Consider the following 16,722-nt stretch of genomic DNA (forward strand, 5'->3'; position numbering starts at 1 on the left):
ACTTTTTGCAAATGTTTTGTATATTGGAATACAATAAAAATTAAATAATACTGAAATAATGAAATAATTAAAGATGACTGTACTATGAAATAAAGAAATTTTCAGACTATTATGCTTTACTAATAATTTTTATAAGAAAAACTGGCAAAATAAAATGGTATTCCAATTCAATTAATTATCTAACAAATTAAAAAATGAAGTTTTTCAGACCATCATTAGATTATTACACCTTGATCTCGTCATTGATCAAATTGTCATAGATGTAAAGAAGCCAGAAAATGTTTTTCAGTATTTGGACCTCAGATATTACATCTTGGTTCCAAATACATTTACCAATGTATTTATTTGATATAAATCTCTGAAAATCTTGAGGCAATCATTGAGCATATCAAAATATTTGTTGTTATTGTAAAACAAAGAACTTAACTGAGTATAGAAGAAAAGTAAATTTATGCACCTAAAGTAAAATCTTGTTTTAACAGATCACTCAAGCCATTGAAAATCATGTTGTTCTGAGAATATTGCAAACAACAGATTTCCAACCCAGAAAAATATCCATTATTTGAAAAAATTTCCATTTTTAGCCCCCTACATATAAGAAATAATTGTACTTGAAATTATTCAGTTTCTTGAAATCTTTTTCCTTTATTCTTTAGAAACACATATGTCACATGATCATATATTACACCCTACATGTGTATGAAAAATTTGAATGAAACTGTATATACTGTAAGCACAAAAAGAGGCAAAGTGCAGTACATATACTCATTAGCATTTCACTTGGTTTCACTACTTGTTAAAATCAACTTGTCCATCTTGGTTTGTTTTGATGCCACTTTACTGCCCATATAGCACAACAATTGCTCAATATTAGCAATAACACATACAGCATGTTCATATATGCCAAAACTCACAGGGATATATATGACTTGGAAAGACTCCATGGCCTCACTACTTTTGGCACTACTCTTGGAATGGAAGTAGCTTCCCACCACTAATCAAAGTACTACAGGAGGAAGCTGAAGTGCAACTGCAAAATTAACAATGTAAACTGTGATATTTATGTGCATATTTTTCTCCATGTTCAATGTATTTTTTTTTTAATTCAGTACCCAGAAACACCCAAATATTAATTAAACACTGAAAGGATGCAATATTTACAGTAGATGGTGCTAGAAAAAAAAATTTGTTATTCTGAATTATGGATCCACTAAAAGAAGATAAAATTAAATTGTTTTGGCAGGTCCAAATGAAAGATCTGTTATTCCAAGAAACCCATTGTTCCTTAATCCATTAAAATGAGATTCTACTGCATATACAGGTTGTTAATATAAGATCAAATTTCAGGTGCAAAAGACATCTTTCTAGCATTGAATGAGATATACATGTGCATTAGTTTCACTGTGATGTTACAGAACAATAAATTAATTCATTTAAAAAAGAAACATGTCTAAATCATGCAATAGTTCAAAGGCTTTCAAGACAATACATAAATTTTCCAATTGCTCCCAAACTCAAGAGTAATGGAAAAGAATCATTTTACGATTTAGCATAATATACAAAGAATCTCTGATTCTAAAAAATAAAAATTAACATTGCATAAACTAATACAAAAACAGTTATCTTTAAAAAGTTCACAAAAATTAAAAATGAAGGTAAATCATTAATAACCGTAGAGATTTCTAGAATCACTGCATTACTACACAATTAAGATGGCTTTTTATTATGTTATACCCTCTATTATGTCATACCATTTGGTGTCAATTTTGATGCTTTCAGAAATATTTATGCTATTATTTTTATTTTTAAATTGTTTTTTAATTTCTACATGTTCTTTAAATTTTCATTTATATATGTAATATTGTAATCTTATTCCTATTTATTTTACAATCATTTATTACAGAATGTTCATACCATGGTGATTGGGTGTATATCAGGCAATCACCATGGTATGAACATTCTGTTAACATTAACTGTGAGGGACTTGGGAGGAATTAAAATACTGTACTTTGAAAAAAAATTTTGTCAACATTAGACTGTGCACTCTCAAATTTATGATATTGCGTAACTAACATTTTTAAGACCTCAAAAATCATGTAATAATATGAAGTTTTCAATGTACAACAAGAGAAAGATGTTATGGGCGTTGCAATTTAAGGATTTAATTAAACATTAATTAATAAAGTAACATGTGACAGTTTGGCATCACAAAAATGTAGTTGCCCATAATGGCAGAAAAAGTGAGCAATAGTGAAATACTGTAATTGAGAAAAAGTAACTAATTTAAAAATAATGAGAACAGTGATCCATTCCAAGGCCTAAATTTGAAGAGTAAATAATATACAGATAAACATAATATACAGATGACACAACTTACATAAAAAGATGATACAAGGAAATTATATTGATTAATTTCATTGTATACATATTTATCTGTATAAAGTATAATTTATAGCTTTCATTGTAAACGTATTAACATATTATCTTAACAGATAAATTTCTGTTGAAATAAAATTCATTTTTATTGAATTTACAAACAAAAAATTTTTTCATACATTAAAAAAATTGAGTATAATCTCATAAACTTTGAACTTAAAATCATAAAAAGATGTTGATAATAGTTTGTTTAATTTTTATACATTCTGAAATTTCATATGAACTATGATAATAAATGCCAGCTGAAAAAGACATTAGTATGTTATAAATAACTCTTACAAAAAAATCTAATATAATAATTAAATATTTCATAATAAACAACAATATATTTAATCACATATATAATGATTTATTTATGGATGATTTGTATATTTAAACTATGACAATACCAAAATATTATTCTTAAAATAATTTCAAATTTTTTATTAATGTGTTAATAATATGCTATTATTTCAGCATATTTATTATTATTTAAAATCACCATTCTGATATAAAATTTAAAGGAAATTATTAACTGATTTATATGAAAAAATCCAGCAACAAGTTGCTTAACTTTCTTGATAACATTTGGTGGCACCACCTCTTATGGTATTTTATTGAAAAAACTTTTTACATTTTTAATTATTATTAAATGGCAAAAAGCTTAATTTTGAGGGTAGGAATAAGTTTTATAAAAAATTGTAAATGTTAATAATGAAAAAAATTGTCATTAAGTCCAATCCTACTGGAAATACACACAACCCCTTTATATCCCTATCCAATTGACCTTAAACCACCAAAATTTAATAGCATGAATCTTTCTAATACATAACCCTTCCTGCAAGATTTCAGAAATTTTCAAAAACACAGGTGTTATTAACCTATCAGATGGTCAAAGTTTTCTCCGTTGTTTGTGATGCCATGTTGAATTTTCACCTAACAAAAATTACACGTTTTTGAAAAGAATAATTGTGGCTATTATATCATCAGAAATTATTTTTTTATTTTGCTCAAACAAAATAGATATATTAATAAATGTAATAGCCAAAAAAAAAATTATATTATCTAGTTTCAAAAATGTTCCGATGCTGAAACGAGATATCTCAGGTCAACCAGTTGAAGTCAGAGGTCACGACCCCGAGATATGTTGGGAATAACATGGGACAGGTTAAACTTCAGAGAGTAAACAAAATCAGGCCACACACAAACACACACATGCACATTAACATCCATATATACAGAAAAAACTCTCAATGTTTTTGCATTTTTATATAACAGCTGGAAAAGTAAAAAATAGGTCTATTATTCTAATAACAAAAAAAGAAATTTTTTACCCAGAGAAATTCCTTGTCTGGTTTGACGATTTTGCCGAGATGAACGTGCTTTAGAAGGCCGTTCTTCATTCTCACTATCACTGTACATATGTCTTTTTGTAGTTTCTTTCTTTGGTTTGGTCCCAGTTGCTAAAAATCAGAATATAAAAAAATTCAGTTTGTTTTAAAATCTGATCTTTTTCATTATATAAAAATAAATATCCCATGATGAAATCTATTTATTAATTAAATATATGTTAAAGAAAAATACTAAATAAAATCTCATATTACACAAAATCTCATATTTTTGTTTTTTATATATCATTTTGACTGAAAACATTTTTTCTAATCTAGCAGAACTTTATCAATACAAATGCAAGTCACCAAAAAGTCGCAGCCACTTTAATCCTCTTATCACTTTAGAGAAATTTTATTTCATTGGTTAGTGAAAATCACAGTAGAATTTGTGGAAACAGAACAAAGAAAACAGCTCCATATGACAAATTGCTTTAAAGTAACTTCATGACTAGACTTGTACAAGTGGTCACATATCAAAGACCAATTTGCATAGAAAGGGCCAAAAACATATCATCACATATTATAGGTGGTCACAAAATACAGATCTACATCCTATTTAAATTAATGGAAAAAACTTTGGGAAACTTTTTGGTTGGTCACAAATGAGAGATGGGCAGAAAGAAGAGTTGGTCCCAAAAGAAGGTTTTACTATAAATCTATATATATATATATATACATACATATACAGTCAAACCTGTTTTTATGCGGGGGATAGGGACCGCATTAAAAAAAACGCATAAAAAAAAATCTCACGAAACTTCACGAATGGCTGTAAATAATAGTTTTCGCGACACAATTAAAAAATATTTTTTTTATGCGGTCAACAGGGACTGCATAAAAAAAGTCTCACATAGAAAATAACTCAAAACCGTACGAAATAGAATTTATTGACAACAGATGTCAGCACTTGACTGCATCGTCTGGTCTATCGTCTGTTTTACATATTTTTGTCCAGGTGGTGTTTTGTTGACTTAAAAAGTAAATTATTTCATTTTTCGCATATTCATGCAATAATATTACTATAATAAGTGCATTTATGCTATAATAAGTTTATTTAGCTATAATAAGTCAACGTAAGACATGACGAATCGCACGAGACTAGTCGCCAACTATATCACACAAATTAAAAATTCGCATTAAAAAATTCGCATTAAAAAAATCGCACATAAAAAGAGCGCATAAAAACAGGTTTGACTGTATATATGTTTTAAGATTCAATTAACAGAAAATTTACCCACATACAATCATTAAAGTACAATTATACAATCTAAAAGTTAAAGCTTCAACTTTTAGACAGAAATATAAATTTCATTAAGTTTTGAATTAGTTTCAAATAAAATTATACTACTGCATCATGACACTTTGATACATTTTATTATAAACAGACAGACAGAATCAATACCAAGTCTGTAGAATCTTGTAATAAGAAAAACCAATAATTTTAATGCATTAATTTTAGAATCAAAAAATTAAAATTTCATTAAAATTTTTTATCAAAACACATACAGACAATAACAATTAGGATGATATAATGCAAAATACAGGGTGCAATTTTACACTTCAATAACTAAAGATGTACAAATGTTAAAACTAAGCAATAAATATTTGAGAGCCTAACTTTTGAAGCTTTTTACACAATAATTTTACCAATGTATAACTAATTTATTTTATTTATAGATTCCATTAATAATGCCAAATAGTGATAGTCAGAAAGTAAGCTGCTTGCTTCAGTTTGCAAAATAAAAATCAATAATAATCATTATAAGACAGTATAGCATGTTTACCATAATAAATAGTGTACTTGTAGTCATTAATGCATCTATTTACTGCTTAGTTTTAAAATTTATATATCTTTAGTAACTGAAATATAAAACTGCACGTGGACTTTAGGACCATTTCACATATCACAATTTCCAAATTTATCATAAAAAATAAAGAATAAACATAACTGGTGTAGCAGATTACATATTATTTCTCATATCTTTATTGTAATTTCGAAGACATACCAATAAAGTTACTGCTTTTCAACCTTGTACAACTTTATTTTTTTCTCATTAAGACATTCTTATAAACAAGCAGCAGCCTTTCTAAAGATAACTGTAATTTTCAATTTTTTCTTTTTATAGCAAATTTTCACAGAATTTAATGTCTCCATTGTATCAGTAACGGTAGTATTCATTCATTTTTAGTCTGACAGATAAACACTCACAATTAACAAATATCTGAACCACATTTTATTATCTATATACTTAGAAATAATTATTCTTGTCAAATAAAAAAAAATCAGTGAAATATAAATATCAAACATATTTATATGTATAATTTAAAATTTTACCATAACGTCTCTTTGTTGTCTTTTGTTCTGCTGTTTCTATATTTGGAGAAATTGCACATTTTAGTAACCAATCTGGTAATGTGCGTTTCCTTTCACTCAACTTTGCTGCCTTGTTATCACCATGATTATTGGTATTCTAATTATAAAAAAATTTGTAATTAATATGTAAAAGATATTCTTTAATCTATATTAAGTGAAATAAAAAATTAATATAATATATAAAATTTAACAAATGATATTTGGAATACAGTCAAACCCTTTATATACATTCCCAGAATTTTCTTTGCAATTTATGTGATATTTTCTGATCCCAATTTTTCCTACATTTTACATATAAATTTTCCCATAAATTACATTTCAGTTTTTCTAATTTTCCACAATTTACTTTTTTCCAGAGGTTCTATGAAAAAGGTAAATAAGAGGTTCAACTGCATGTAAAAAAATTTTATTAGAAAATTATCATCCATTCATACCTTTTGTTTAGATTTAGCTTCTTCCTTTTCTGAAAATATCTAAATATAAGAGACAATAGAAACAGTGAATCAGCTATATTTGTTTATGAAATAAAATCTTGAATAGATTAACACAAAGAGAAAATGAATAATTAACTATTTAACATAGAATCACTGAATGAGTACACTGAAGTAATTTTCAACAAATTAAATTTGATATTCAAAATATGCATAACATAACTTAAAGAAAATTTTTATAATAAATAATCAACACATCTTATAATAGATCTACATATAATCTTGTAATAAATAGGTTTGATTTGATATTATTTTTAAATTATTCTTTTCATTTGAAAAACTAATAACAGCTTTAAAAATTATATTTATCAAAAAATTAATTATAAATATCTACTTGCCTTAACCTAATAACCAGAACATTAATGTTCTATGCTTGCAAACGTTTTCAAAGCCCCTTCTGGGCTCTTCCTCAGGCATCTATATACAATTTCCTGCAAGCTGGCCATTAAAATTTGAACACTATTTGAACGATGTTCTATTCAGGATGCTATATGCACATGCATTCCAGAACCTATAAACATCGAACAATACAATGTGTATCAAACTGCACATGTGTTCCATGTTAATTCTGTTTGTAAAATTAAATGCTATTGTCCAATATGACCTGGTGGGGCTACCAGGGTCCACTTCTTGGACATAGATATCGTAATTGAAGGGACGGACATACTCATGTCTGTCTATTGTAAACCAAGTGCTATCTCCACGTATATTCCTATTGGCTTGTGTGATCCGTTTCCATACAAAATAGCAGCATTCAGAGTCTTGATTACAAGCGCATTCATGCATTCTTCCACTACACAAGCACTAACTATATAGAAGAGATAGCCATAGCCCATGGTTACACCAACCTTATACGTAGTTAATGTGAACGCCATAGACGGAACAAAAAACATTCACTAGTCCGATGGAAATACCGAAAAATAAACAGGAAGAGAATAAAGAGAGGATCCCCCTCACTTTTAACTCTCATTTAAAATCAATATATACTGCAATCGCCAAGAAACGTCAAGCAAATATAGCATATAGGAGATTCCCATCCATTTTCAGCATACTACGGAATGGAAAAGACCATCCTAACCAAGACAGACTACCAGGAATTTATAGCATCCCCATCAGAGACAACAGATGGGTTAAGGACCTGGTTTATGTTGGCTCCACCAAACATTCAATGGGGTTCAGGATAAAAGAACATATGTCCAATATACAGCATAATAGATGTACAATGGCCCTATCAACCTATGCGACAGACCGGGACGTTATGGCGAATTTCGCAGGAGCATGTATTATCCTCACCACCCCGCATCCGGAACACCTCAAATGGTTGGAGGCGATGGAAATATTTAAGGCTGGATGCAGAACAACATGTGTTAATTTTAAAGAGGAGATGTCCCTTTCAATGGTGTGGCAGGTCATATTGGACAATAGCATTTAATTTTACAAACAGAATTAACATGGAACACATGTGCAGTTTGATACACATTGTATTGTTCGATGTTTATAGGTTCTGGAACGCATGTGCATATAGCATCCTGAATAGAACATCGTTCAAATAGTGTTCAAATTTTAATGGCCAGCTTGCAGGAAATTGTATGTAGATGCCTGAAGAAGAGCCCAGAAGGGGCTTTGAAAACGTTTGCAAGCATAGAACATTAATGCTCTGGTTATTAGGTTAAGGCAAGTAGATATTTATTCATTCCAGTGTGGTGGATAGTCAAGAAAATTAATTATATTAGAATTAAATATTAAATTATTAGAAAATATATAAAAATAATTATAACAGAAAAATATATATTAAAAAAACTTTATTTAAACAATTAGTTTTTAATTACAGTATTGAAACATTTTATGTTGGTGCTGATATAATTATAGCTAAAATATTTTGGAAATATACTGAAGCTGATCATATATTCACGTTGATTTACTACAGGAATATGTGTTAAGAAAATAAATAAATGTAAAACAAAACAAAATAATAAACTTATATTATACAGGGTAATTGATAAGTTGCCCAAAGAATAAATTTTTGTAAATTATTTTTAAACTGTAATTTCCTGTCCTATCACCTAAAATGATGCCATAAGTTTGACTGAAACTATCAGTGATAATGTATATCACCTGATGAGTTCAAGAAATGCACTATATTGCTTTGTTAACCATAAAAGTGAAATGTTTTTCCAGAGATTTTGATTTTAGAGTAATATCTCACCATTTAGCCCAATGTTTGCATTGCAGACAAATTTTGTTGGAAATATATGAATTTCGAAGTCCCTAACAATGCCTGCCATAATTAGAATGGTTAACCAATTTCATAGAAACTGTTATGTTTTCAGGTAACATGAAACATGTCAGATTTTGCACATTTACTGTTGAAAAAGGAGGCCATTTTCAACATTTATTATAATAATTACAATTTGATTGATTTCTTTTGTATATTATTCTTCTTAAACTTACAAAATACTTTGTGATGCATGTGCTTTTTAATTATCACACAGAAATCTTTTCTGTGAATTTTGATAAATGTTTTTCAGTTATTACCCTCATCTTAAAACCTAAAAAATCCAGTAATGAGTTAGTTAACTTTCCTAGCAACATTTAAAACTGCATGTGGTACCATCTGTTATGCAATTGTATTAAAAAATTTTTTATATTTTTAATTATTATAAAATGGCAAAAAGCTTAATTGTGAGGAAAGGGATGCATTTTTATAAAAATGTGGAAATGCTAATAATGAGTACAATCTTCGTTAGGTCCGACCCACTTGAGATATGACACACAACCCCCTCTATCTCCCCATTCCCGACCTTTCACCACCAAAATTTAATAGCATCAATCACCCTAATATACAAACCTCCTTGGAAAATTTCAGAAATTTTTGGCAAAAAGCACAGGTGTTATTAAGCTTCAAAGTGGGTGAACAAAATCATGCCCCCACACACACACTAACATCCATAAATACAGGAAAAATCCCAAATTTTTTTGCATTTCTAGACATTTCAAGTTCCCTGAGTCCAAAAATGTAAAAATCTTAAGAGGCCATTTTTTGATTGATTGCCATACTTTTCCCTCTGTTATATATAACAGAGCCAGAAAAGAAAAACTGAATTAAAAATCTTTGAATGCATTCAAAATAAATCCAATAAACATAACTAGCACTTTGTAATTATCAACTTTTTAAACTTCTCAGCTTCTTGCCAATGTTACAAAATCCAACTGCTAAGTTTTCTGATTCATTCAACTTAATAGATATGCACACTAAACTGAGATTATTCAAAAAAACTTTACTTTTGCCAGTCTGGCCCAGTAACACTGAAACAGAACATATTCTGAAAGCTTTGTAACTGAGATCTCTATACATTTTATCTGTATTCCTATAATCTTGTGTATAGGCATCTTAAAGTGGTTCCAATCTAAAACTAGTATTTTGAGATGATTGGTAAGTGAAACACTCCTACAAAGCTTAAGGTTTCCAAAGATCACAGTCATTAATCAAGATTCTGCAAAACTTTCTGTCTCATTTGGTTCCTGTTCGTAAGGACAAGATTACAAGAACACAGATGGGATATACAGAAAAAGATCAAATAACAAAGCTCTCAGAGTTTATCCTGTCTTATGTTATGAGGCAGATTGGCAAAAAATAAGTCAATCAAAAAGTGGATAAAAACCATCTACTTCCATTAGAAAGAATTACCATAAAATTGTACAATTCAATTAACATGCCAACTTATTATCGTTCTCTTATATTAAAATCATTGATGAATGTTATAGCTTCTGAATCTTAACAGTTTAATGTTTACATATGACTTTATATTTCAACTAAATGACTACTATTTTTGTAGCAATCTAATATTTTTTAATTGTGTAAATTCATTCATAAATTTATTTTATGCATTATGTTGCTACTAGTGTTTCTCATTTCCTCGATTGGTCTTTTGCTTGTCCTGGGATTCTGGGATAAAAGTGAACTGTTTCCCGGGATTCCAGGAAATCCCAGGATAGAATTAATTATTTTTAAAATATACAAAATATCTTGAAATCAAATGATATAATTATTTTTACTTTTTAAAGTAATTTAATATGTTCTGCAACCTCCAAAATCATAATAATAATGCTGTGTATGATATATATTAAAAATTACCTTTGAATTATGTAGTTATTTTCACAAATAGAAAAAATTTACTAAAGTTTGCTGGAAACTGCAAACAACAACAACAACAAAAATGCTTTGAATTGAGTTGAAAATTTAAAAAAAAATGAACTTAGATCAAACTTCTAACTTAAAAAGTAATTTTTGTTTTTAAAGAAAACATAATACAAAATATTATTGTAAATTTTTATAATAAGATTTTAAAAAGCAAAGATGGCCAATACTTCAATCACTCGATCTGGTTCTTATTTAACTAATGAAAAGCCGGCTACCAAGAATGCCCTTTCCGATTCAATTCATGTGGGTGGAATCGTCTTTAATGCATTTAAGAGAAGACAGATGTGATTTTTCACCTGTAGCCTGGAAGATTTCTAGTTCATTTTCGAGATTGTAGTGCTTCTTTTGCTCTCTAGTATTCTTGATTTGTCTACCTCGGCTACTTTAATGGAAACATCATAGCCCAATAATTCGGCAGTTCGTTTGTCTTTAATAATCAGATTATGAAGAAAAACTTCATACTTGCTGACTTCATACTCGTTTGTATCCTTGCCCAATTTGCACAACTTGGCGTTATGCAGTTATTGAAGCTACTAGGCATGGTTAAAAATTAAGACAGCATAAGCACAATTATTCCAGATATTACAGGTTCTGACAAGTAAAGAATTTTCAGTCCTGCCACAAATAAGCTACGTATTGATTATTGACCATTTGTGATATGCCATAACGAGCAAAAATTTAAAAAACTAATAAGTAGGTTTAAAATTAATAAATACAAATGTATTCTGACCATTTATGAGTTAATTATACTTTCTATTTGCAAAATTTCCTCAACCTTAACACAAAATAAGAAAAAAGTGAACTTTTAAGAAATTTGTGGATTTCCCAGGTTAAAAAAACAACTGGGTTCCCAGGATCCTGTTTGAGAAACCCTAGTTGCTACAATAACCTGTTTTACATCTGTTTGATTCCATTGTATTTTATTTAGAATTTATAGTCTGAAAAAGTTCTGATATAAATTGCATTTGCATAGTACACATTTGGCAGATTTGGTGGCTATGTTTAAGATGCCGAAGTCGACAGTATGCAATCAGTACATTGTTCACTTCAGCATCTTAAACATAGCTGCCAGATCTGCTACACATGCACCACTTTCATGTTTTGTGATAAGTTCCTTTGTCATCTCAATCATCAATATTAAAAACTTCCTCTTAGGCTTCATTGCTTCTTCACAATTTTCGGATGCTATGATTAATAAGTAAAGGTTACAATTATATTGGCTTGAACAGGAATTATTTTGAATATTTTTAACAGTTGTCATTACTTAACATAAATATATGATTTAATTATAACAGTTGTGAAATTAAATACATTATTGCTAATGTGAGATTATATTCTTTGTTTAGAAACTTAGTTTAAACTTCCTACTTCATATTTTGTTTGAATAAAATCAAGTTGGAATGTCTTCAGAAAAAAGCATATCAAGAATATTATGGTTTTATGAATTTCATAAAGGCTATAACAACACTGCACAAACAGTTAAAAAAATTTGTGATGTGTATGGGACTCTTAAACTTTTAACATATCAAATGTGGTTTTAAATGTTCCATTTGGAAAATTTTGAACTAAACTATACAAAATGTACAAGGCACTCAAAAGCTATTGACAAAGAAAAATTGCTGGAAGAAATTGCTAAAAATGACAGACAACACACAATAATATATAAACAAACACATCAAAAATAAAGTGAAAAAAAATCACTGAAATGAAAACATACAAGCATAATGCAGGAGACAAACTGGACACACAACAGATTGCATTTACACTTTGAGCACACTTTTTCGCTTTGTGCTCAATTTGAACTTTGAAGCATCATTCAAACTCTGAAGTACCATTGTATACACACACACACACACACACACACACACAGTATATTTCATTACGGTAGACCCACCTATAACACGGTAGATACGTTCCGTGTTATATGAATTCCATGTTGTATGAGTCACTTAAATACATGAGCCAATCACAGCCTGGCACATGTGCAGTTTAGGGACTATGGCTGTTTGAAAGGTTTTCTTCCATAAAATTAACCGATTCTAGACTAATTTGACTCATTATTTCCAAAACACGTGTAATTTTTTGGGAATAATCCATATAAACTATGCTATAAACAAAAAATTGTAGGATTACTTACCGAGTGTGCACCGTTCGATGACACCATTGCTTAAGCTTGTTTTCATCACAGAGCGGCTCATCGAACGGCGGGCGTGTGTTTCCTGATAAGTTATTTTTCTGCAAAAAATTTACTGAACTTTGGAGACATCATTAATATAAACATAATTTTTATGGCCGTTAAATAATAAATGGTTTTTAGTAGGTTCGCTGCTCGTTTAAACTCAATCATTTGTGCAATGTCTGCTATTGGTCCAGATTCAACCAATCCTGTCGCAACACGAGTTGGCAATGACGTTTTACTGTGTTATACGAGTCTCTTTTAGCGTGTTATACGAACATGATCACAATTTTTTTGCCGTGTTATACGAATCCGTGTTATAGGGGGAGTCTACTGTATTTAAAAAAGTAACTTTAAAAATTTACCACATGAGAATCATCAGCTGCATTATTTTCCGCACACTGCTTTTCACCATTCAACTGCATTGTATCAGATTCTTCCTTAATATCATCATCATCATCACCTTCATCTTCGTCGTCGTCGTCGTCGTCATCATCATCATTTTCCAATTCTGGAGAATCTGCAGCTTTTTCAGTTTCAACTAAAATAAAACAAAGACAATGTATTAATAAAAGTTATTATTGTTCTTACTTTTTAATAGGTTATGCATTAATTGTATAACATATATTAATTATGTATTGGTAAACTCTATAATGGCCTCTTTATTTTTAGACTTATCGCACCATCATCAGACACAAGACCAGCCTCAACATATATCAATTTATTTTTAATAGTATGCATTTTGGACTTACAGTTCCCACCTCAGCATTTTTACAACTATTTAAAGATAAAAATAAGTTAAACTGCCATTAACACTGCTAGTTTAGATCTTAATATAACTTACATTTTCCGCAAAATTGACATATTTACAACTCCAAATCATACAAAAGAATTTTGACACTTGGCAATAAATGCTTACAATTTTATCCATTAAGTATTCACTAAAACACCAATAAAATATCAACAATTTAAGTACATAGATACTAAAAAAAAGTTGTAAACATGTTGGAACCGTGTTTAGAACAATGCAAGACACGATTAAAACAATAAAGTAATACACAATGTTACAAGCTGGCCAACTGTTATAACTACAATGTATGAAAGACACTTAAAATAATAAAGAAATACACACCACTCTTAAATTAATATCTTCCTTCTCCTTTTTTACTTATATTTATACATGTCCCCTCCCTACTTTCAACATTTTTAACAAAGACGCAATTGCTGTCCTATGTATATGAACATCCACACTGCCTTAAATAATCGGGCTATAATTTAGAAATCATTATAATATTTAATTAAATATTATAATTATTAATTTTAATACGAGATGGCACCTAACGCCTCTCTCTAGTGCCAAATTCATTTATAATTCATAATTATTATTTCCAAATTATAGCCCGATTACTTATGGCAGTGTGAATGTTCATTTGCTATGCATCGGATTTCTGTTGGTGTTTATAGCTGTCCTATGTGACTTCACAATTCGTGCAAAATGGAAGACAATTTGCAATGAAGCATGGAAATTTTAAAAAATGGCTGCAAAACTTTGAACTTTGAATTTAAAAACATAAATCTCTATTTTATTATGTATTTAATTTTTTAATCTACTATTTGCTATTTTTTGCATCTTTTCAGAATTTCCACACCATATCGTATGCAGTGCTAAGAATGATGGGTAAAAATATGATGTCACATATATTTAGAATTATGGATGTTGCATGCCAATTGGCTGCAACAGAATCGCTACACGAAAATATGTGTTGTCCCACTACTTTGTCGCTAAAGTACTGTACTTGAAGGCAATTTTACTGCACATGAGCAGTGACTAAGATGATTGAATTGCACTAAGTGGAGAGCCAACATGGTCCAGAACAGACCCCTTCAAGGTTGTTACATTTCTTCCCCTCCCTCCCTAAAATTTATAGTGGGAGTGGCGGAGTTTTTGGCAGAAAAATGGATTGTTGTCGACGGTGTTTTTAAAAACCTGACTTTTACTCTATGGTAATATTTTGGTTTACTACCGAAATTCCATGGGCCATCTGAAAATGAAAATTTGCAGTTAGAGAAAAGACATATCACAGATAATCAATCTGTCAAAATTGGCAGGATTATCATCTTTACATATTGTATGTGACCAGCAGTGAAGAACAACAAGTAAAACTACATAAATTGCGTGAGACCTGCCACATGTTCCAAAATATCCCATACACAATATTGTTATGCTGACTGACAGTTCTTTGTCTCCCCCCATGACATCAACTGACTGTAATGAGTTAACCAAATGTCACACAGGTCAAAAAAATTGGGAGGGTTATATATGGGACACAATCACAATTGTTTAAGATGTAAATCTGTATGTGTGTTATTAGAGGAAGGATAAGATGCAAATGAATATCATAATCCTTGTTGGTTATCACATTCCAAGTCAATATCTATCGGTTTGGGCAGTGGCACACTCAAAATATTCACGTAGGAATGGACACACTTGGTTTTCTTACACACTCTATACAATCTGCATTGTTTGGCATTAGTCATTTTGGGCTTTTCAGATTACTTTTAAATTTTTCTTTCCAATTATATATGTTTCTTACATTTCTGTTTGTATTTCCTTTGCAGTTTCTTCAACATTATGAAAATTTTCTTCAACATGCACATTTATCAGCTTATAACTTTACAAATTCTATTTTATCAGTTATTATTGCTAAATAATTACATAGATCCTGTTGTTCTGTACAAATTGACACCAATTTCAATGTCCTATCACTTCACAATCAAAAAGTTCACTGCCCAAATGCTGTATCACATCATCATTTTTGGTGTTCTAAGCACAACAGCTACCCCTTGCCCGCAAAGCAGCACACCACCACTACCCATCATTTTAAATACAGATGTAAACCTTCTATCTGTCAAAATTTAAATTGTTAGATTACCATTTATAGTTTATAAGATCTATAAGCATGACAAATCTTGCCATTTGTTTGGTCACTCCAGTTTTCCTAGACCTTCTTTACCAAAGCAAATTTAAAGACGTATTCCAATCAAAAAAGAGCAAGAGCAACAGATAGATTCTGCAGTATTTGTGGATTCCCTGACTTTCTCTGCTAAAAATCTTATTCCCTGACTTTCCAGGTATGTACAGACCCTATATATTGCAATACATAATAAACAGTTCTATAGAATTATAGTTAGGATTCTATTAACATATATTATAAAAAGCAATTTTACACAATGATATATATATAGTTATGCTAATTGTAAAATGTTGCCTTTGTATTGTTAATTAACTAATGTAAAAAAAACACTGGCTTGTATCAAATAATTGACAATAAATTGAATAATATTTATTATACCTGTTATATTTGTTTAATTTAAATTCAAAATCAACTTAACATTAATTATAATTGGTGGGTTTAAATAATTCAATTTCCTTCCTGCATTGATTTATAAGCCAAAAATGATGATACAAAAAGTTTTAATCCAAACAGATAATAAATTATGAAAAATGTTTACATTTTCTTAAAACAGAACATATATAAATAAGTACAAGAAAAAAATTTTAATATAGATTTAAATACTATATTTTGAAATAGTTTATTATTAAAATGCATAAAATTTGGTTAAGAATATTCAAATATTCAAATAAACGTAAATTATCATAATAGGTAATACAA

General features: G+C 29.4%; 1 protein-coding gene across 1 annotated transcript in view; it reads right to left on the reverse strand.

Moving 5' to 3' along the window:
* LOC136969528 (aprataxin and PNK-like factor) overlaps window positions 1-16,722 on the reverse strand; it is a 74,082-nt gene that overhangs the window by 26,466 nt on the left and 30,894 nt on the right. The window contains exons 5-8 of the mRNA XM_067263718.1: window positions 13,414-13,589; window positions 6,615-6,653; window positions 6,142-6,277; window positions 3,750-3,878 (exon numbers count right to left, since the gene is read on the reverse strand). Coding sequence (XP_067119819.1) covers window positions 3,750-3,878; window positions 6,142-6,277; window positions 6,615-6,653; window positions 13,414-13,589 — 480 coding nt within the window. The remainder of the gene's footprint in view (window positions 1-3,749; window positions 3,879-6,141; window positions 6,278-6,614; window positions 6,654-13,413; window positions 13,590-16,722) is intronic.

Source organism: Centruroides vittatus, unplaced genomic scaffold, assembly GCF_030686945.1.
Source record: "Centruroides vittatus isolate TY-2023 unplaced genomic scaffold, ASM3068694v2 contig_18, whole genome shotgun sequence".
Lineage (NCBI taxonomy): Eukaryota > Metazoa > Arthropoda > Arachnida > Scorpiones > Buthidae > Centruroides > Centruroides vittatus.